The sequence below is a fragment of the Genypterus blacodes genome, unplaced genomic scaffold, assembly GCF_046128005.1.
Source record: "Genypterus blacodes isolate CSIRO-AG114 ecotype Tasmania unplaced genomic scaffold, CSIRO-AGI_Gbla_v1 ptg000099l_1, whole genome shotgun sequence".
In the NCBI taxonomy this organism is placed as follows: Eukaryota; Metazoa; Chordata; class Actinopteri; order Ophidiiformes; family Ophidiidae; genus Genypterus; species Genypterus blacodes.
Window position 1 is genome coordinate 2117708 of NW_027466903.1, and position 22460 is coordinate 2140167.

General features: G+C 42.6%; 3 protein-coding genes across 4 annotated transcripts; 2 read left to right on the forward strand and 1 right to left on the reverse strand.

Moving 5' to 3' along the window:
* Positions 1–340: 340 nt before the first annotated feature.
* Positions 341–10237, reverse strand: LOC143008171 (CCR4-NOT transcription complex subunit 2-like). Of its 2 annotated transcripts, none has more exons than XM_076159803.1 (15): positions 10140–10237; positions 7855–7983; positions 7597–7669; positions 7242–7389; positions 6476–6688; positions 6294–6373; positions 5743–5868; positions 5389–5519; positions 5112–5235; positions 4756–4912; positions 3875–3936; positions 3208–3257; positions 2343–2443; positions 1876–2020; positions 341–1632 (listed from the first exon to the last, which is right to left on the reverse strand). In XM_076159803.1, exons 2-15 carry the CDS (start codon positions 7969–7971, stop codon positions 1546–1548), a joined length of 1614 nt encoding a protein of 537 aa, XP_076015918.1. In that variant the 5' UTR covers positions 7972–7983; positions 10140–10237; the 3' UTR covers positions 341–1545. The 2 variants fall into 2 exon arrangements, with proteins under 2 accessions (XP_076015918.1, XP_076015917.1); XM_076159802.1 differs by having other exon boundaries at positions 5737–5868.
* A 3832-nt stretch (positions 10238–14069) lies between these two features.
* On the forward strand, positions 14070–15827 carry LOC143008191 (galactose-specific lectin nattectin-like). Its single transcript, XM_076159824.1, has 7 exons — positions 14070–14166; positions 14259–14303; positions 14514–14529; positions 14638–14723; positions 14825–14959; positions 15230–15338; positions 15511–15827. The coding sequence occupies exons 2-7, from the start codon at positions 14259–14261 to the stop codon at positions 15570–15572; spliced, it is 453 nt and encodes a 150-aa protein (XP_076015939.1). The 5' UTR covers positions 14070–14166; the 3' UTR covers positions 15573–15827.
* A 2932-nt stretch (positions 15828–18759) lies between these two features.
* Positions 18760–20517, forward strand: LOC143008200 (galactose-specific lectin nattectin-like). Its single transcript, XM_076159834.1, has 7 exons — positions 18760–18856; positions 18949–18993; positions 19204–19219; positions 19328–19413; positions 19515–19649; positions 19920–20028; positions 20201–20517. Exons 2-7 carry the CDS (start codon positions 18949–18951, stop codon positions 20260–20262), a joined length of 453 nt encoding a protein of 150 aa, XP_076015949.1. The 5' UTR covers positions 18760–18856; the 3' UTR covers positions 20263–20517.
* The last annotated feature ends 1943 nt before the right edge of the window (positions 20518–22460 follow it).

Sequence of the window (22460 nt, forward strand, 5' to 3'; positions counted from 1 at the left end):
AGGAAGCTGAGAGAGAGAAACACTAAAAACAGATGACTCTTTGTTCAGTTTCATTACCAGAATATTTTATTCTTTTCCTATTAAAACACTAGCTGCCATATTTAATAAAACAGCCAACGGCCAAGTGCCTCAGTCCTCATCCCACCAATCACACTGCTCCACACAGGTCCCCAGGGTGTGCGTCCTTGGCTGGCTGAGGCCTGAACAAGCCGGCCTCACGCTAAGTGCTGTCGCTGTCATCGTGGCGGCTGTTTCAAATTGGTTGTGGTAACGGCGGGAGTCATGTGTGGTCCCATGTTTATCGTCTGTGGTGGTTTCCGTGGTAACAAGAAGTCTAGTATTGCTTCAAAGCCGTTTGGTCTTTCAGACAAAATGTTGCTCTTTAAAATTCTGCCTTATATGTATATGAAGTCTATACATAGGAGTGAACATTGGGGATGTACAAAAAAAAAGTGGAAAAAATAAATAAAAGTGATTTATAAAATCCTTTTAGCAGATAGAACGGCCCAGGAGAAGAAGAAATGTTATGGTCGATCAAACAGTTTGATTGGTTTGATTATTGCCTGGCGGAAAATGGAGAAAGTCACAACAATGTGTATATAAGACGCATGAACACATGACAAAGAAATAAAGGTAAAAATACAGAAACAGGAAGCTGCACTGGAGGATTGTGGGAGCTGAGAAGACAAGGAGAAAGCAAGATGACAAAACATGAAAAGATTGATCACAAAAACCCTCACAGATCATTTTCAAGCTCACTCGTTTCATTCAGCGAATGAAGGTTCATAATAATTCTGTCCAACATCTGGATGGTCCAGCTGCTCACAAAGTTCTTCATGTTTGATGCTAAATTTCACCTCACAGAGATAAAAAAGCGAACACGTCACCACATAACATCAACAAACCAAAAATAACTTTTGTTTTTCTTATTTTATTACGAAATAGTGCTACACCGTACATTGCATTTCCTCTCCTGACTGTCCGCTGACTGCTAGCGTGAGCTGGATTTTGAAGTGTGAATGTTGTAAAGCTGGTAGAAACAGATGAGCTGATATATTGGCCTATATCAGAGGTGTGACTGTGTGCAGTGTGAAATAATTCTCCATCTTGACGGCTGATTCTCTGCTGTGTTAAAATCTCCTTAAAATGAAGTGAAAATCTTCTCTAGACAAAAATAGAAGACGGAATAGAAAAGTGAATCACTCGCTCAGATGGACAGTTGTTTACAGTGCAGCTGTCAGTCACATTAACAGACCAATCAAACTGAAGTCATGGAGGAGGGCGGGACATGAAAACATGAGGAAAAGAAAGAGAAAAACACAAAAGTTAAAATGATAAAGCGTCTGTTCAGAAACATGGATGAGTCCGTCCCACGTCCTCATTGGCCAGATTCACTTTAAGTGGGCAGAGCAAAGACTTGGAACCCCAATGGCCGCCTCTACTGACCAACTGCAAGGCGTCTGCAGGAGGAAGGGTGGGGCGACTGATAAGCCACGTGGGCCAATGGCAGGTAGGCAGTAATGGAAGGGGGGGGGGGGGGGGCAATCAGAAAGCCTGCTGGGCAGGATTGTAGTTGAAGGTAGAGGGAACGTGGGGGCGCTCTTCTAATTTATCGTACTCCAGGTGAAACTCCTGAGAAAGAGAGACGGAGGACAGAGAGAAAGTGTTTCAGTGTTCCCATGGTGACAGTCCTCTCAGTCTTTGCCCATATTTCCATAATAAAAGCTGATTAATTAATAAATTACTGAGACACACACACACCTTTTTAATAATAAGTATTCCTGTGATATGACAACATTTTACTCCCTGCCTTCACACTTCACACACATTTATAACCCCATGTATTTAACTGTAGTTGAATGTGTGTGTGTCTACCTTGGCCACTTTCCTCCAGTTGATGCAGTCGAAGAAGTAGTAGGTCCCTCTCTCGTAGGCGTTGGTCTTCAGTGTGGGCTCCATACCAGCGGCCCGCGTGATCCAGACCCGCTCCTCTTTATGATACCGCCAGTCCCTGTTAAAGCTACACACAGTTGACATGCTTTCATGTTTGCTGGGGAAAGCAGAGAGGTAAGAAAGCTGAGAACACCTGCTATCTGTAATCGCCCCCAACTCATCACAACCCCCAAGGAGCTCACACACTCACATGCAATCCAACATGCTTTGATAGACATGAAAAACATTCCCCTAACCCAACAGCAGGCACACACACACATACACACACACGCATACACAGAGAGAGAGAGAGGGGAGGACACATTATGAGTCATCTATAAATAAATACATATAGTCTGTTTTATATTATATATAATATTACTGAGGTGTGTGTGTGTGTGTGTTCTCACAGTTCTACAGCAGCCAGCAGTTGTAGCAGGTCTCCACCATTCATGTAGTAAAGATAAAACAGTAGATCTTCCCCATACCGAGACAACTTGATAGCTGCTAACTGGAGACACACAGGAAAACACATTTCACTTTTTAGACTTTTAGACTCAATAAAAGGTTTGGACAAAATGGGTTTCCATACAGAAGGCGGCAAATACTCAAGAAACAACTTTTTCATTGGTGAGATTTAGTCTCAATTTGTTGAATGATGTTTGGGGAAATTGTGTCTAACTCTGCTCTGTGTCTGGTCTTGTGTCACTGAATAGATGGGGGACAGTAACGGTAGTAGTATGTAACTAAAGTGATAGCTTCATGTAGGGGAGCTTTTAGAGGCTTTAACGCGTGTTCATGGATCCATAAGGGTCCAGTCAAAGACCCACAGACCTGAAGAGAAGCACAAACATCTACACAATGACACAACTTACAGAGGAACACACAGAGAGACAGTTTTGACACAATTTCCCTTGAAATCTTCATTGTGGATGGAGAAGTCCTGTGACTGCTCACTGGATGGCTTGGTTACCATGCCAACTGAGAAGAGCAAAGGGTCAGCAGTTATTATCGCGATTATCCCATTGTAAGAGTAAGAGTAATTGTAAGAGTAAAAACCAACGTTATTTTTTAAACACAAGTCAGGATGATTTCCAGGACATTGTTTTGAGTTGACTTTCGTATTTACAAATTGCATCTAAGTTGGATATTTTTATACTCGGCTCAGGTTCAGCCACATATTTTGTAAAATCGGGAGCAAATAAGTCCATTTAAAGGCAGAAAGCACAGGAAGTGTCTGTTTGTGCTGATGTGATGTTTCTTATCAGTACTCACCTTATCCCTTATATGGATGTTGGTTAAATATTCTGAGGGAACATGGAAGTCTGTGCCAAGAGACAAAGAGAAGTGACAGAAATTAACAGCTGTGATCCGATTCTCTCCATGATCAATCATCCTGAGATGCCAAGTGAAACTTCATATTTATGGGATCGATATCCTACCAAAACCACAACATTTCTATGTGTAAAAGGAAATAAGTTAATGCATAAGTGATTTGTCTTAGTAAAGGAATTTGGTCGTTAGTCTGTCCGCCAACCCGTGGACAAGATTTTGGCAAAACGCTCAAACTTCCTACTCTCATGTGTTTAGGCAGAATCTTTACTCCTGCGCCAACAGGCCAATGAGAGAGAGGGCCAAGTCAAACTGTCCAATCACTGCCCTGACCACTGGGAAAACCCCTCATTTGACTCTGACACAAACACATTTTCTATACAAATGTCTGAAGGCAGAATATTGATCCCACACTGATTATTCACGTGTATTGAATTGTAAACATGTCATTCAATTAACAATGACATGAACCATAAACAGTGAAACGTCTGTGTATTTATTCATCAAAGATGAGCAGAAAACAGAAGCTAAATAGTTAACCAGAGAGAAGACCTGGTAAAACTGGAGACATTGATCACACGTTAAGCATCCACGTCGGGTCCAAACTCACCTATGTCCTGCGGCCGACATGGAGCCGACGCCCAGGGAGACGCAAATTTAGGATATAGATTCCTGACAGAGAGAGAGAGTTTAGTTAATTATCTGTTTGCGTGTAGACAGAAGAGACAGAACATGTGGACACTGGATGTTTGTCTGGATACTACAGACATTCGGCTTTTGAATTCCAAGCGGTTTCATGTTTTCATTAATTAACTGCCAATCTCCTTGCATCTCTCTCTCTTGTCCCGACTGTTTGAGCGTTCAAATACTCGTTAGCTCCATCAGTACTCCAGTTTGTATCTTCACCTGCAACCGACCCACAAGTATGCAGAGGTAAGAAGGATTGTGTAACTTAGCCTGGGCTAATGCATAAGTTACCGTCACACGTCCACATGGTGTCCAATCAGAGAACAGCACAAACTGGGAGGAGCTTCAGAGTGTGACACAGTGAGCTCAGGGTTTGCAGTTTTCAGACTGTGAGCCTGATCATTGGTTCAAGTGATCACATTTATTCTGAATGTTGGTTTGTGTGATACATGGGGACAACATAGGCGGTACCAGTACATAATACTCATGTAGCTCCATGGTGCCATAGTGTGTACAGGCCTACATCACTGAGGGAATGCTGCCACCAGCTGGGCACATTGAATAGTGCAGAGATCACCACACTGTACTGCACAGTGAAATACTAGGTGTATTTTTATTTTAACATCTTATGTGGTTTATGTGACAAACAGAGAAACAAACGTCTTTATTTAAAAAAAAAAAAGCAAGATAAGTGATTGAAGGCTATCTGTCCAAGGTGTGTGTGTGTGTGTGTGTGTGTGTGTGTGTGTGTGTGTGTGTGTGTGTGTGTGTGTGTGTGTGTGTGTGTGTGTGTGTGTGTCATACTCTGGTGAGTTGAGGTTGAGGCCCAGTGTGGTGAGGTCAGAGCCCAGTGCCAGGTGGACCATGCCAGGGTCCGTCTCTGCCGCGCGGATAAATGTCAGCAAGCCTATCATTCCAAACTGGTCTGTTACCATGCCGATTGGGATGTTGGTGACACGCCCTGGATCAAACCAACACGCGCACAAAGATGGGTTAGATCTGCTCTGAATATACACAACCAAAAAACAAATGTGATTAAAGGGGGGAGTGTGTGTGTGTGTGTGTGTGTGTGTGTGTGTGTGTGTGTGTGTGTGTGTGTGTGTGTGTGTGTGTGTGTGTGTGTGTGTGTGTGTGTGTGTGTGTGTGTGTACATGTCTCACCATCTGGAAGCACCTGTATCCCTTTCTTCTGCTGGTTGTTGTTGCTAGTTGTCACCGAGCTCTTGTCACCAGGGAACTTTGGACCATCCGAGTTAGAGGTGGGTTTTCCCGACGAGTTCAGATTCTGTTTGGGCGAGAGGCAGAAAAAAAAAGAAGGACATAGTAAAAACTATGGGAAACAAGGTCATAAGGTCACGAGTCGCTACAGAAGGAGGCATAACAACAGACTAGAGGAAGCAAATACAAACAAGAGAAAGGAGAGGAAATGAAGTCTCACTGTTTTACTGTCGTCGCTGGTGCTGGTGGGGTCTTTTGTTTGGTAGTTTGGCCCAGGGAGAGCTGGGAAATCTTCATTATGGATGGAGAAGTCCTGTGACTGCTCACTGGATGGCTTGGTTACCATGCCAACTGAGAAGAGCAAGGGGTCAGCAGTTATTATCGCGATTATCCCATTGTAAGAGTAAGAGTAATTGTAAGAGTAAAAACCAACGTTATTTTTTAAACACAAGTCAGGATGATTTCCAGGACAATCTTTGAGTTGACTTTCGTATTTACAAATTGCATCTAAGTTGGATATTTTTATACTCGGCTCAGGTTTAGCCTAAAAGAATTCTCACACACTCACACACACCATAGGGAGCCCGTCCGGCCAGTGGGTTGAGCAGGGGCGTGGGATTCGAGCCTCCGTCCCGCCGACTCCTGTCTGCTAACGCCGGGAAATCAGACAAATCCAGGCCCGTCACATTCTCACTGCCATCTGGGAACAAACACATGGCATGAAGAAGACTAAAGCACACTGCCGTGTGTATTCAGGCGACACTCGAATCACAGCTCATACCTCAGCCAAGGCCTATTAACCCTCCAATTATGTGTCTCTCTGTGACGACATTTAACAGGTTGATCTCAAATATTCTCCAAATGACTTTAACATGACAGTGACCTTGTTTTTGATGCCATTTCCCAGAGCATCACATTGATTCACTCTAGCTCAATTTGAACTGGAGAAAAACAAAAGCAAAAAGGCAAACATTTATGGGATCTTCCCTGGAACCTATACCATCAAGTATGAAGCAGGAATTTGGACAATCATGGGTAAAAAGCAACTTGGCGGAGGTAATCAGCAGAAATATGACTATACACAAATACTACTACAAGTATAAAATACTTTAAACGTTAAAGTACCGGTGCCGTTGAAGATGTTGTTGGATAGGGAGTTGTTCATGTTGAACGCTGGATTCCTGCTCACACCAAACCCTGACATACTGACACACACACACAGAGATTACTGTCATAACACATGATTGAGCACCCGCGCGTTGACAGCGACACCTGTGTGTTAGCGCATCAGTCAGTGTGTGTGGTACCTGTTAATGGTGAAAGGCTGCCGTGCTTGCTGCTGCTTCGGCATGCAGATGATGCTGGGCGACGACCGACTGGGACTCCCCATGCTGCCGCTCCTTCCCCCTCCCACGCCTCCGCCCCTCTCTCCTCCTCCTCCCAACACGCCAGCCTGACCTGCACCCACTACCTGCTGATTGTGGTTCAACACACTCCTGCTGCTCATTGGTAGAATACCTCTGGAGAGAAAGAGAGCAAGAGAAATGATCGATAAGTTCAGATCCCAACACAGAACCTGATGTCATCATCAGAACTTGTGTAGAGTATGCAAAATAAACATTATTTGTGTAAAGAATAAATACATTGGCATACATTTTTGAAATCGATGAAGGTGTATCACATACAATACCCATCATCTGACCAAAGGGTTCATTTCAACCACATTGATTACTTCAATTTAACATTCCTTCAGGTCACTGCTTGAGCGACATGTCATCATTTCTTGTGTTATCAAACTTTTTGTTGGAAAAGAAAGAGGTTGCTTGGCTGATTGATGATTGATGCTTTTTAATTGCACACGTGCTCCTAAATACATTTTGCAGATGGTACACATCCATAAAATGTATTTCCTGACTTATTATGACATCATCCAGCCCGAATAGAGACGATTCTGATTTGTGTGGTTTCTCAACTACGCTTACATGCACATAAGCAAATACGTTTATGACTACAATCTAATGAATGGGATTGTGCACACAGTGTGTGTGTGTATATGTGTGAGGATGTCTTTACCTGCTTGGTGAGGGAGGCGTGTGCATTGTTCCAGTATTGGGTGTACTGACATGGCTGCTTAGCTGGCTGGCAGGCTGGTTCAGACCACTTCGACTTAACTGAGGAGCAGAGCTGCTGTTCATCCCACGCATGGGAAACCCCAATGCACCTACACACACACAGAGAGCGGGTCACTTTGTTGTGTCTAATGCCATTCAAATTTGGACAACGTTACACTTTAGCCGATAAGATGAACAGAGGCTGGGGAACCGGAAAATGTTTTAGAATGTGACATGCAAACACACCGGCTACTGAGATGTACTGCTTAACAAAGAAACAGATGAATAGTGTGTGTGTGAGAGTGTGTGTGTCGTACTCTGCGGGCCATATAAACTGGCTCCGAGCTGTGACAGTTGACCCGTAGAGGAAGTGGAGGAGGATGCCAGCATCTGGAGACAGAAGACACACAGAAAACAAACGTCCTCCGGTAAAATGTAATGAAAACATTTCCTGCGCTCTTATTGGATAATAGGGTCAGGGTCTTTGTTTAACCTGGACCGTAGTTCAGGACACAGATGTTTTGTGGACAACTAATTGTGGGACAAAAACCGTGAAATGGTGATGGAGGTCTTACGTCTTTGTCAGCTCGATGTGGGGGGAACATGGACTGCTGGCTGTAATAAAGGCTGGACTCATCTGTGTAGTCGCTCTCTACCCCCTCCACAAACTTCTTCCTGTTAGCACCAAACATGCCGCGTGTCACCTATTAAACCAGAGGAGAAGGGAGAGCGTCAGACCGTGGCCAGGAGGATCCATAAAGATGTTGGTTACCGTTGTTTCCTTCGATCAACAGCAGTTAGTTCTTAGACCAAGACCAAGTAAGTCTGAACTGGTTTGGCCTTGAAGAGGGTTTGAGCTTTGACGTTTTGATAATACTTCCAAAAGCATGCAGATAGTAGCTATCACAGGCACATCTACAGGCGATTTTTAGAGAGTTTCAACTTCACCAGACCTACAGTAAGTGTGTGTGTGTGGACTGTGGGAAGAAACAAAACATGTCCAGGTCCCGGGCAGCCGAGTGTGTTGCATTACGTTTGTGTCCGGCTTGGCCAGATGCAGAGCACAGAGCTTTGAATTAAGCAGACTGGAACCTGAAAAAATTCTGTTGGACTGACCCAAGCCACGAGTCCAAACAGTGCGCGTTTCATCATTATCTATAAACAAAATCAACATTCACCTCATAAAATCACATTTAATAAACTAATTTCAATATATATACAATACACATAACTTCTTTCATCATTATCTACCATCAACAAGGCTTAATCTTGATAACTTTCCCTGTGTTTCTCTCCCTGTGAAGGCTTCAGTGATGTCCTGAGGTCATTGTTTGTTAACTCCTACTACACAGAAACCAAAACACTCCCTGAATGAATATCTGGTGTAGATTCAGCCTCTACAGCTGGCTGCTGACACCACCAGCCCACTGCAAAAGGTATAATTTAGCTACTAAGTGGAGACTAGACAAACTATTACATACATACACACTTGAGTTAGTTTAAGATAGTTAGTAAGTTAAGTTTAGTTCTTTATTGTACACATCCTAGCTATGAGGAGAGATCGGGATCAACTGCGGATGTACAGGCAGGAGCAATGGCAGGAGCATGAACTTGCGGATGTTTTTGATAGCACGGAAACCAGACAGGCACCTGGAGCAAACCCACCTGGCCAATCTAAGCAATGTGTTTTAGTTATTCCGTTCAAACACAAATCTCAATGTCAAGTCCAAATCCAACGTCTCACATTCTGATACTAAAGATGGCATGCAATCCTGACATATACAGGTTAAATGGAGTTTTTTTTGGAGTTTGAAACAAAGTCAAGATAACAATTACAACTCACAGAACAGAGGGTTCATCAGGTATTGATCAATTATGATCTGTGTGGTCAAACGAAATATGCCTCAGGAAATATGAAGCTTCATAACTCCAGATTAACATCCAGATTCACTCATAATCGAGCCCTGCGACACCTTTTGAATGAGTGAATATGAAAAGGAGTTCGACCAAACTAGGACCATCATCTGTAAACATGAGCTGCGGTTAATGGAGTCAATGTATTTGACACATGTATACATATGTGCATTACTGTTTGAAACGTGTAAGTGTTTTCTAGCGTAATATTGCTATATGTATAATATCCTTTTACAGTGTCTAGAGTAGTGAACAGTCAAAGTTCCGTGTAGCTGTCTGCAGTAAACAGACAGAGCGCGTTCAAGTGAATCGGCTTCATTAACGTTAAACGTGCAGCATTGTCGCAAAAGGCTAATGTTAGCCAATAAGCTAAAGTTAGCTCTGGTAATCGTTCCACCTTAATTTCTGCAATGACATAACCGGACACGCGGCCGGTTAGCTTATAGTCCGAATGAAGACACTCGGCTCTTCACATTGTCTGTCCGACGTTACATTGTATAAGTAACTTATAAGACGTTAGACGGTTAGTTGTGGCTAATGCTAACAGCTCAGCGGGAGCTAGTGGTTGCTAGCGACCAGCATTTGAATATACTGGAATGTTAGCATCACGGCTAGCATTCGCTACAAATTAAATAAATTGCTACAGAAGAACATCCACAGCTTCCAGGGATGATTCGTTACTCCGGCGGGTGACAGAGGCTGGACCCGGCCCGGCAGAGATGAGACCGGTTGACGCTTTTTGTTCGAGCTTGGGCCTGCAGAGCCTCCAAAACAACAACAAACCAGCGACAAAGCCGGAGCGCCGGTTTCGGAATCGCGGCAACTTCCCAGGTCTTCACAGGCCCGGTAACTTCGGGGCCACCGCTCTGCTGTTTCTACTCGGCACCGGTGGCTGTTCGTAGAAAACGGGACAGAAAAAGCAAAGAAATTATAAAAAGAAGCTCACCGCATCAATCCTTCTTCCCCACTTCGAGCCAAGATGGCCGACCTGTGAGCGCCATCAGAAAGGATGCTGGGAAGCCTTTGGCCTCTGACCTCTGTGCATCCACTGTCCCGTTCCCAAACATGCTATGGATGCTGTATTACTGTTCAGTTGGTAACCTTGTCATAGGTGCTATCAGTGTAGAACGGTTATGTATGAACATTGCATAATAACTCAGTTGTGAGAAAAATTACTCAAGTTTAGTGGTAATAAGACCTGCAGCCTTAGCTATAGCTTCGTGTTTCTCTTGCATGGGATGAATTCCCTCTGCATCAATTACATGTCCCAAATGTGACACACGAGGCTGGAAAAGGGCACATTTTTATGTACTGACTTTTCAGTCTTTTTAGCATCTCTTCCAGAGTTTTCATGTGCTTTCCCGTGTCCTGTGACCAAAATGTCATCTAAGTTGATAGACTGGCTTGTTGATACGCTTGTGACAACTCAAGCTTGCTGAACTTCACACCTCCTGCTAGTTTAGTGAACAGGTCCTGTGGTTTTGGTATGGGGTACTAATCTACCTCAAGCCATGGGCTGGACATTTAATAGTCCCCACATATTCTCACTGTCTGGTCCAATTTAAGAATGTGTACTGTTGGTGAGGCCCATTCTCTGTACTTGATAGGCGTGATAACCCCACCAGCCTATATTTTGCTTAAATGAGCTTCCACTGCTTCTTTAAGAGCATAAGGCACATAGAGTAGTTTGCAAAATTTAGGAATAGCCCCTGGTTCAACATGGAAGTGGGCTTTGATCCCTGTCCCTTTCCCTCGACTGGGCTGAAACATCTCTGGGTATCTGTCACATAACTCCTGTACGCTCTCTCTCAGTTTACAGAAGAGAAATACAGTTTTAACAGCTTGATCCTATCTCTACCTACCCAGTAATGCTGGACCACAAGCAAGGTAAGCATGCACTTGTGTCTATTTCACTTAACTTTTACCGAAACTCTCCCCTTCAGACTGATACTGTTTGTGAACTTTTTAAAGGTCATTTTAGTTTGAAATTTGGAGTTCAAGCATAAGATGCTGACACACACACATTTTTATTTGATATTTTCTGCTAGAATTGTCCTAAAACTGGTGGAGGTGATCGTTTTCCTTGAATAATGATGCAGTCATTAAAAAGAGGACATCTGCTCATTTAATCGCCAATTTACCAGTGTTGAATTGACTAATTGCTGGGAAAATACAGGAATTTTGGAGGGACAAGACAAGGAGCAGATAATAATGTTCCTTTATACGTTTGATTCTTTTTAATCTTTTCTTTTCTATCCTTTATAAGAACTTTAATATATTATAATCGTCACATTTCCTTTTTTGTTTGTTTTCCTTTTTACTTGATATATAAGGTGGCTATTTATGAACAAACTTTTCAGCATGTCCTCTCGTTGTATGTTACATTTTCTCAAGTTTAAGAAAATGCAGTGTCATTAAGCCGCTGTGCAGTGACTCCCAGAGCAATGAATAAGGAGTGGAGTCATTCTGATTCAAAGAAAGAAACTCATCAATAGAAGCTGACCTGCTGCTCGCCCTCTTTTACAAGCAACTGTGCAGATTTACTGTAGTGAAGTACTTTTACTGTGTTTTACTGTGTCAGTGTGTGTGTTTTACTTGTGTCAGAGGCGTATTGTTTGCTGTGTCAGATTCCGAACGTGTCAATCAACCCTCACAAAGAAGGAAAGCCTCCCGTCCAGGGAAAAGACAGAGCTCTGCTTTCAGACTAGGAGGGGGTGTGTCCTCCCTGCCTCACAGTAATATGATTGGCCACAGTAGGTGTCACTCCCCTGGGATGAAGGTATGAACGTCTGTGGTCACTGATCAATGAACAATTTGGCGCCACTCAGCTCTGCTCCATAAGATCTCACTGGAAATGTTGCAGATCTTTACTTTACAGACTCGTTTCCTTAAAACTGAGCTGCCAAACTGCTGTGAATGGGCCTCATTTCCCTCCTTCTCTGTGTGTGGCTGCTTTAAGTATTGCACATGTTAAAGCTCCTCCAATTTATATTACGTTGTGTTCTTAACAGGTCCTCCTCGTTTAATTGTTGTTGCAAAATAAATAATGTCAAACGTGCTGCTCTGTTGTTTGGATCGAGAAGCTGCAGTTTGTGTTTCTGCCACTTGGTGATGCAACAACCAAACCTTTGTGTTGTCAAACACAAACAGTTGCTGCAAGATGAGGGAAGCAACCTGAGTGGCCTTAATGAGCTTATGTTGCGTTATTGTGACACACAGGCTAACACACAGACACAGAAACACAGAAACACACACAGACACACACACAGACACAGACACAGACACACACACACACACACACACACTTCACTCCACAGCTCCACTTTTTTCCTCGAGACGCCCCCTGCTGGTGGATGTCTCCGCACAAAGCCCCTACACCAGTGGTCTCACAGCTTCAGCAGCGTTTGTGTTTTGCTGCTGGACCCCATGATCAAAGTCAAGCCAGCCTGAGGATGGACTGCTGAAGAAAAGTTTGCACATCATTTGCGTGTTTCACTTGCTCTTTAGCGCAGATAACCAGGATGTTCAACAATATCAGAATATCTTCACATCCTCAGGGCTTCATTAAAGGATCTCTGGAAACCTGCTGACACTGCTGAATGTGTCAAAATCCTGTTTGTCACATTAACCTCTTTATCAAACAGTCACATGATCACTGCCAGGCTTTTGTTGAAGTAATAACCTAAAATAAAGCAGCTTTTTAGTTGATTTGACTGTAAAGGAGCAGTTCTCCCAGTTTCCACAGTGTAAGGTCAACTTTACCGTCCCCATAAGGACAAGTTGCTATTTTGATCTGCATCTTCATCAACACTTACCTCTGATCTCATCTACATGCAGAGACACGTCTCATCTGAAGATTTAAGATCTTAAATCTTAAATCTGGCAGCTTCAGCAGCGTTTGTGTTTTGCTGCTGGACCCCATGATCAAAGTCAATCCAGCCTGAGGAGGAACAGCTGAAGAAAAGTTTGCACATCATTTTCATGTCTTACTTGCTGTTTACCGAAGATAACCAGGATGTTCAACAATATCAGAATATCCTTACAGCCTCAGGGCTTCATTCAAGGATCTCTGGAAACCTGCTGACACTGCTGAATGTGTCAAAATCCTATTTGTCACATGTTCTTCTCTTTCTCTCTCTTTGTCCTCTGCATTTAACCCTCAATAGTTATAAATTATTGCTTCCTAATGATTCCCAAACATCCAGCCGGCTGTGACACAAGTTGCTAAGTTGAAATAAACTGATATGCATCATGATCTCACGTCTGCATCTTCATCAACTCTTCCCTCTGATCACAAACTCTGGGTCGTGAGCCAAAGAATGTGATGGTGGAGACAATGAATGGATGAATGTATCACATCTCATCCCACCATTGACCCATTCAGGGACCTCACATGTCTCTGAGTTCCATGACAACATCCTGAAGAATCCAAGCACTAATTCAGATCCTGCACCATTTGCAGTGAGATCTTGTGGAGCCGAGCTGAGCGGCGCCAAACTAAACGGCGACTTTCTGGTGACCTCAGATGATTTTTGAAATGATAGGACAACAAGACATTCAGACCTTCTTCCTGAGGTGAAGCTGACTTTAGAGTCTCAGGTGACTCTGAGGATTCATGATTTATAAATCAGTAGAAACATTTAACATATTTTCTGCACTTGTCACTTTGAATAAACTTTATGCAGCTGTGGAATCGTTCCATCTTAAAGTCACATGAAGCTGCTGAGGCTAAAACCGTCTCAACCTTCATAACTTTTATTAACCAAACACAGATCTGCAGTTTATTTACTGAAGGCAGCTCCCTAATGTGTCATTATAGACACATGATAATGCAATGTGTGTGTGTGTGTGTGTGTGTGTGTGTGTGTGTGTGGGATGTTTGAAGGTATAAAGGTGCTGAGTTTCTTCCTCCAGCATCATCCTGACACAGAAACCTGCTGCTGCAACATCAGCTCCTCTTCATCACCGCTGAGGTCAGTGTCTTCACTTTGTTTCGTTTGATTCTGTGATGCCTTTACTGTTTGAATAAAAGCTCAGTCATCTGGACTCCTTTCATGTCACACAGATGGCCTCCGTTCTTCATCTCATCACGCTCGTCAGTGTGGCTCTGGTGAGTTAAATACACACACACTCAGGTTCTTAGTGTTTCTGTTTCATTTCAACTGTTTAAGGTCTTTGTTTGTGGTTTTTACTTCATCTCCTTCACTTTTGCTCCCCCTTAGTTTATTTTCTTCACATCTCTTGTTGATATCTTAACTGATATTTGATTGAATTTGTTTTGGAAATTCCCTCTGACTTTGTGTTTCTTGTTCATTTACAGTTTGCCTCTGCTCAAGGTCGGCCCTGCTTCATTCATTTGATTACATTTGGTGTTTCTTAACATTTGATATTTTAGTCAGTGATAATTGATACATCTTGATTGATTGACTGGCTTTGTGTGTTAGGGTCCATGTGTCCTTGTGGTTGGAGTCAGTTTAAACATCATTGTTACCTGCTCCGGTCCAGCATTCTTCACATGCCTGATGCTGAGGTAACCAATCAGATTCCAGCTGCTCTTTATTCATTTCACCTTTAGTTCAAATGTTTTCTAGATTCTTCCTATTGATCTTTCTCTTCCTCTCCTCTCATTAGGCTGATTGCCTGAGTCGGGGAGGTCATTTGGCCTCCTACCACAGCGATGACGAAGCACAGTTTGTCATCAATTTGTTTAAGAAATCAGGTGAACACGATCCCAGAACCTGGACTGGACTTCACGACGCACTGAGGGTCAGTGAAGTACAAAGAACTGAAAATCCTCACAGAGTCACATGACAACACTTCTGTCAGTTCATCTCAGAGAGTGACGCCTACTGTGGCCAATCACATTTATGAAAAGTGTTAATAGTTAGGATTGGGAAACAGACACATATAATCAAAGTACACACATATGCAATATACATATACAATACATATACAGATACCAACTCCTCAATTAATGATTGATTTTCAAAATAATCAATGGCGACGCCTCTAATTTCCACATCCTTCCTCTTCCAGGAGAATCTCTTCTTCTACACCGATGGCTCCGTCTTCAGCTACAAACCCTGGGCTAATGGTGAACCCAACAACTTGCATGAAGAGGACTGTGTGGAGATGTATGCCTCAGGTACCAAGTACTCACTGTTTCCTCAGCAACCAGGCACCAGGGGCCGGGAGCGTGCCGTTTGTGCTGTTAGACTTAAAGACGCCACATAAGACAAAGAGTTAAACCTTCATCACACAGACCACAGAGATCCAAACTGTTTGTTTGTTGTCTAACATCTGACGTCTTTCCGCAGGAAAATTCAACGACATCTCCTGTGCAGTTAAAAGAAAATTTGTGTGCTCCATACACTTGTGATGACCTTCATCACCTCTGCTACCATCAGGTCCATCTCATCATAGACAACAGGCCTCAATGATGTCATCATTTGGAAGGCTGATCAACTGTGGAGGCGTTGTAACAAACATCTCAGCTCACTTTCAACCAAGTCATCTTCTTCATTCATTCATCATCAAACTAAAGCTTTCATTGTGATGCTAAAGTTCTGGCTCTGTACTGATTGTGGTGAGATTGAAACCTGCTTGGATTAAATAAACAACTTTGCATTCTGAATTTGGTTGAGCTTCTTTCTTTTTTTAAAGGTCATTTTAGTTTGAAATTTGGAGTTCAAGCATAAGATGCTGACACACACACATTTTTATTTGATATTTTCTGCTAGAATTGTCCTAAAACTGGTGGAGGTGATCGTTTTCCTTGAATAATGATGCAGTCATTAAAAAGAGGACATCTGCTCATTTAATCGCCAATTTACCAGTGTTGAATTGACTAATTGCTGGGAAAATACAGGAATTTTGGAGGGACAAGACAAGGAGCAGATAATAATGTTCCTTTATACGTTTGATTCTTTTTAATCTTTTCTTTTCTATCCTTTATAAGAACTTTAATATATTATAATCGTCACATTTCCTTTTTTGTTTGTTTTCCTTTTTACTTGATATATAAGGTGGCTATTTATGAACAAACTTTTCAGCATGTCCTCTCGTTGTATGTTACATTTTCTCAAGTTTAAGAAAATGCAGTGTCATTAAGCCGCTGTGCAGTGACTCCCAGAGCAATGAATAAGGAGTGGAGTCATTCTGATTCAAAGAAAGAAACTCATCAATAGAAGCTGACCTGCTGCTCGCCCTCTTTTACAAGCAACTGTGCAGATTTACTGTAGTGAAGTACTTTTACTGTGTTTTACTGTGTCAGTGTGTGTGTTTTACTTGTGTCAGAGGCGTATTGTTTGCTGTGTCAGATTCCGAACGTGTCAATCAACCCTCACAAAGAAGGAAAGCCTCCCGTCCAGGGAAAAGACAGAGCTCTGCTTTCAGACTAGGAGGGGGTGTGTCCTCCCTGCCTCACAGTAATATGATTGGCCACAGTAGGTGTCACTCCCCTGGGATGAAGGTATGAACGTCTGTGGTCACTGATCAATGAACAATTTGGCGCCACTCAGCTCTGCTCCATAAGATCTCACTGGAAATGTTGCAGATCTTTACTTTACAGACTCGTTTCCTTAAAACTGAGCTGCCAAACTGCTGTGAATGGGCCTCATTTCCCTCCTTCTCTGTGTGTGGCTGCTTTAAGTATTGCACATGTTAAAGCTCCTCCAATTTATATTACGTTGTGTTCTTAACAGGTCCTCCTCGTTTAATTGTTGTTGCAAAATAAATAATGTCAAACGTGCTGCTCTGTTGTTTGGATCGAGAAGCTGCAGTTTGTGTTTCTGCCACTTGGTGATGCAACAACCAAACCTTTGTGTTGTCAAACACAAACAGTTGCTGCAAGATGAGGGAAGCAACCTGAGTGGCCTTAATGAGCTTATGTTGCGTTATTGTGACACACAGGCTAACACACAGACACAGAAACACAGAAACACACACAGACACACACACAGACACAGACACAGACACACACACACACACACACACACACACTTCACTCCACAGCTCCACTTTTTTCCTCGAGACGCCCCCTGCTGGTGGATGTCTCCGCACAAAGCCCCTACACCAGTGGTCTCAGCTTCAGCAGCGTTTGTGTTTTGCTGCTGGACCCCATGATCAAAGTCAAGCCAGCCTGAGGATGGACTGCTGAAGAAAAGTTTGCACATCATTTGCGTGTTTCACTTGCTCTTTAGCGCAGATAACCAGGATGTTCAACAATATCAGAATATCTTCACATCCTCAGGGCTTCATTAAAGGATCTCTGGAAACCTGCTGACACTGCTGAATGTGTCAAAATCCTGTTTGTCACATTAACCTCTTTATCAAACAGTCACATGATCACTGCCAGGCTTTTGTTGAAGTAATAACCTAAAATAAAGCAGCTTTTTAGTTGATTTGACTGTAAAGGAGCAGTTCTCCCAGTTTCCACAGTGTAAGGTCAACTTTACCGTCCCCATAAGGACAAGTTGCTATTTTGATCTGCATCTTCATCAACACTTACCTCTGATCTCATCTACATGCAGAGACACGTCTCATCTGAAGATTTAAGATCTTAAATCTTAAATCTGGCAGCTTCAGCAGCGTTTGTGTTTTGCTGCTGGACCCCATGATCAAAGTCAATCCAGCCTGAGGAGGAACAGCTGAAGAAAAGTTTGCACATCATTTTCATGTCTTACTTGCTGTTTACCGAAGATAACCAGGATGTTCAACAATATCAGAATATCCTTACAGCCTCAGGGCTTCATTCAAGGATCTCTGGAAACCTGCTGACACTGCTGAATGTGTCAAAATCCTATTTGTCACATGTTCTTCTCTTTCTCTCTCTTTGTCCTCTGCATTTAACCCTCAATAGTTATAAATTATTGCTTCCTAATGATTCCCAAACATCCAGCCGGCTGTGACACAAGTTGCTAAGTTGAAATAAACTGATATGCATCATGATCTCACGTCTGCATCTTCATCAACTCTTCCCTCTGATCACAAACTCTGGGTCGTGAGCCAAAGAATGTGATGGTGGAGACAATGAATGGATGAATGTATCACATCTCATCCCACCATTGACCCATTCAGGGACCTCACATGTCTCTGAGTTCCATGACAACATCCTGAAGAATCCAAGCACTAATTCAGATCCTGCACCATTTGCAGTGAGATCTTGTGGAGCCGAGCTGAGCGGCGCCAAACTAAACGGCGACTTTCTGGTGACCTCAGATGATTTTTGAAATGATAGGACAACAAGACATTCAGACCTTCTTCCTGAGGTGAAGCTGACTTTAGAGTCTCAGGTGACTCTGAGGATTCATGATTTATAAATCAGTAGAAACATTTAACATATTTTCTGCACTTGTCACTTTGAATAAACTTTATGCAGCTGTGGAATCGTTCCATCTTAAAGTCACATGAAGCTGCTGAGGCTAAAACCGTCTCAACCTTCATAACTTTTATTAACCAAACACAGATCTGCAGTTTATTTACTGAAGGCAGCTCCCTAATGTGTCATTATAGACACATGATAATGCAATGTGTGTGTGTGTGTGTGTGTGTGTGTGTGTGTGGGATGTTTGAAGGTATAAAGGTGCTGAGTTTCTTCCTCCAGCATCATCCTGACACAGAAACCTGCTGCTGCAACATCAGCTCCTCTTCATCACCGCTGAGGTCAGTGTCTTCACTTTGTTTCGTCTGATTCTGTGATGCCTTTACTGTTTGAATAAAAGCTCAGTCATCTGGACTCCTTTCATGTCACACAGATGGCCTCCGTTCTTCATCTCATCACGCTCGTCAGTGTGGCTCTGGTGAGTTAAATACACACACACTCAGGTTCTTAGTGTTTCTGTTTCATTTCAACTGTTTAAGGTCTTTGTTTGTGGTTTTTACTTCATCTCCTTCACTTTTGCTCCCCCTTAGTTTATTTTCTTCACATCTCTTGTTGATATCTTAACTGATATTTGATTGAATTTGTTTTGGAAATTCCCTCTGACTTTGTGTTTCTTGTTCATTTACAGTTTGCCTCTGCTCAAGGTCGGCCCTGCTTCATTCATTTGATTACATTTGGTGTTTCTTAACATTTGATATTTTAGTCAGTGATAATTGATACATCTTGATTGATTGACTGGCTTTGTGTGTTAGGGTCCATGTGTCCTTGTGGTTGGAGTCAGTTTAAACATCATTGTTACCTGCTCCGGTCCAGCATTCTTCACATGCCTGATGCTGAGGTAACCAATCAGATTCCAGCTGCTCTTTATTCATTTCACCTTTAGTTCAAATGTTTTCTAGATTCTTCCTATTGATCTTTCTCTTCCTCTCCTCTCATTAGGCTGATTGCCTGAGTCGGGGAGGTCATTTGGCCTCCTACCACAGCGATGACGAAGCACAGTTTGTCATCAATTTGTTTAAGAAATCAGGTGAACACGATCCCAGAACCTGGACTGGACTTCACGACGCACTGAGGGTCAGTGAAGTACAAAGAACTGAAAATCCTCACAGAGTCACATGACAACACTTCTGTCAGTTCATCTCAGAGAGTGACGCCTACTGTGGCCAATCACATTTATGAAAAGTGTTAATAGTTAGGATTGGGAAACAGACACATATAATCAAAGTACACACATATGCAATATACATATACAATACATATACAGATACCAACTCCTCAATTAATGATTGATTTTCAAAATAATCAATGGCGACGCCTCTAATTTCCACATCCTTCCTCTTCCAGGAGAATCTCTTCTTCTACACCGATGGCTCCGTCTTCAGCTACAAACCCTGGGCTAATGGTGAACCCAACAACTTGCATGAAGAGGACTGTGTGGAGATGTATGCCTCAGGTACCAAGTACTCACTGTTTCCTCAGCAACCAGGCACCAGGGGCCGGGAGCGTGCCGTTTGTGCTGTTAGACTTAAAGACGCCACATAAGACAAAGAGTTAAACCTTCATCACACAGACCACAGAGATCCAAACTGTTTGTTTGTTGTCTAACATCTGACGTCTTTCCGCAGGAAAATTCAACGACATCTCCTGTGCAGTTAAAAGAAAATTTGTGTGCTCCATACACTTGTGATGACCTTCATGACCTCTGCTACCATCAGGTCCCTCTCATCATAGACAACAGGCCTCAATGATGTCATCATTTGGAAGGCTGATCAACTGTGGAGGCGTTGTAACAAACATCTCAGCTCACTTTCAACCAAGTCATCTTCTTCATTCATTCATCATCAAACTAAAGCTTTCATTGTGATGCTAAAGTTCTGGCTCTGTACTGATTGTGGTGAGATTGAAACCTGCTTGGATTAAATAAACAACTTTGCATTCTGAATTTGGTTGAGCTTCTTTCTTTTTTTAAAGGTCATTTTAGTTTGAAATTTGGAGTTCAAGCATAAGATGCTGACACACACACATTTTTATTTGATATTTTCTGCTAGAATTGTCCTAAAACTGGTGGAGGTGATCGTTTTCCTTGAATAATGATGCAGTCATTAAAAAGAGGACATCTGCTCATTTAATCGCCAATTTACCAGTGTTGAATTGACTAATTGCTGGGAAAATACAGGAATTTTGGAGGGACAAGACAAGGAGCAGATAATAATGTTCCTTTATACGTTTGATTCTTTTTAATCTTTTCTTTTCTATCCTTTATAAGAACTTTAATATATTATAATCGTCACATTTCCTTTTTTGTTTGTTTTCCTTTTTACTTGATATATAAGGTGGCTATTTATGAACAAACTTTTCAGCATGTCCTCTCGTTGTATGTTACATTTTCTCAAGTTTAAGAAAATGCAGTGTCATTAAGCCGCTGTGCAGTGACTCCCAGAGCAATGAATAAGGAGTGGAGTCATTCTGATTCAAAGAAAGAAACTCATCAATAGAAGCTGACCTGCTGCTCGCCCTCTTTTACAAGCAACTGTGCAGATTTACTGTAGTGAAGTACTTTTACTGTGTTTTACTGTGTCAGTGTGTGTGTTTTACTTGTGTCAGAGGCGTATTGTTTGCTGTGTCAGATTCCGAACGTGTCAATCAACCCTCACAAAGAAGGAAAGCCTCCCGTCCAGGGAAAAGACAGAGCTCTGCTTTCAGACTAGGAGGGGGTGTGTCCTCCCTGCCTCACAGTAATATGATTGGCCACAGTAGGTGTCACTCCCCTGGGATGAAGGTATGAACGTCTGTGGTCACTGATCAATGAACAATTTGGCGCCACTCAGCTCTGCTCCATAAGATCTCACTGGAAATGTTGCAGATCTTTACTTTACAGACTCGTTTCCTTAAAACTGAGCTGCCAAACTGCTGTGAATGGGCCTCATTTCCCTCCTTCTCTGTGTGTGGCTGCTTTAAGTATTGCACATGTTAAAGCTCCTCCAATTTATATTACGTGGTGTTCTTAACAGGTCCTCCTCGTTTAATTGTTGTTGCAAAATAAATAATGTCAAACGTGCTGCTCTGTTGTTTGGATCGAGAAGCTGCAGTTTGTGTTTCTGCCACTTGGTGATGCAACAACCAAACCTTTGTGTTGTCAAACACAAACAGTTGCTGCAAGATGAGGGAAGCAACCTGAGTGGCCTTAATGAGCTTATGTTGCGTTATTGTGACACACAGGCTAACACACAGACACAGAAACACAGAAACACACACAGACACACACACAGACACAGACACAGACACACACACACACACACACACACTTCACTCCACAGCTCCACTTTTTTCCTCGAGACGCCCCCTGCTGGTGGATGTCTCCGCACAAAGCCCCTACACCAGTGGTCTCACAGCTTCAGCAGCGTTTGTGTTTTGCTGCTGGACCCCATGATCAAAGTCAAGCCAGCCTGAGGATGGACTGCTGAAGAAAAGTTTGCACATCATTTGCGTGTTTCACTTGCTCTTTAGCGCAGATAACCAGGATGTTCAACAATATCAGAATATCTTCACATCCTCAGGGCTTCATTAAAGGATCTCTGGAAACCTGCTGACACTGCTGAATGTGTCAAAATCCTGTTTGTCACATTAACCTCTTTATCAAACAGTCACATGATCACTGCCAGGCTTTTGTTGAAGTAATAACCTAAAATAAAGCAGCTTTTTAGTTGATTTGACTGTAAAGGAGCAGTTCTCCCAGTTTCCACAGTGTAAGGTCAACTTTACCGTCCCCATAAGGACAAGTTGCTATTTTGATCTGCATCTTCATCAACACTTACCTCTGATCTCATCTACATGCAGAGACACGTCTCATCTGAAGATTTAAGATCTTAAATCTTAAATCTGGCA

What these genes read in the sequence shown, in the direction of transcription:
- LOC143008171 (XM_076159802.1), bottom strand. Translation starts at nt 7,971, where the DNA reads ATGTTTGGTGCTAACAGGAAGAAGTTTGTGGAGGGGGTAGAGAGCGAC. An exon ending in CAGCCTTTCACCATTAACAG is followed by an intron (nt 6,374 to 6,475) that starts GTACCACACACA and finishes TGTGTGTGTCAG; the next exon opens with TATGTCAGGGTTTGGTGTGA. An exon ending in CTGCTGGCTGCTGTAGAACT is followed by an intron (nt 2,021 to 2,342) that starts GTGAGAACACAC and finishes AACTGTGTGTAG; the next exon opens with CTTTAACAGGGACTGGCGGT.
- LOC143008191 (XM_076159824.1), top strand. Translation starts at nt 14,259, where the DNA reads ATGGCCTCCGTTCTTCATCTCATCACGCTCGTCAGTGTGGCTCTG. An exon ending in TTCACATGCCTGATGCTGAG is followed by an intron (nt 14,724 to 14,824) that starts GTAACCAATCAG and finishes TCCTCTCATTAG; the next exon opens with GCTGATTGCCTGAGTCGGGG. An exon ending in GACTTCACGACGCACTGAGG is followed by an intron (nt 14,960 to 15,229) that starts GTCAGTGAAGTA and finishes TTCCTCTTCCAG; the next exon opens with GAGAATCTCTTCTTCTACAC.
- LOC143008200 (XM_076159834.1), top strand. Translation starts at nt 18,949, where the DNA reads ATGGCCTCCGTTCTTCATCTCATCACGCTCGTCAGTGTGGCTCTG. An exon ending in TTCACATGCCTGATGCTGAG is followed by an intron (nt 19,414 to 19,514) that starts GTAACCAATCAG and finishes TCCTCTCATTAG; the next exon opens with GCTGATTGCCTGAGTCGGGG. An exon ending in TGTGGAGATGTATGCCTCAG is followed by an intron (nt 20,029 to 20,200) that starts GTACCAAGTACT and finishes GTCTTTCCGCAG; the next exon opens with GAAAATTCAACGACATCTCC.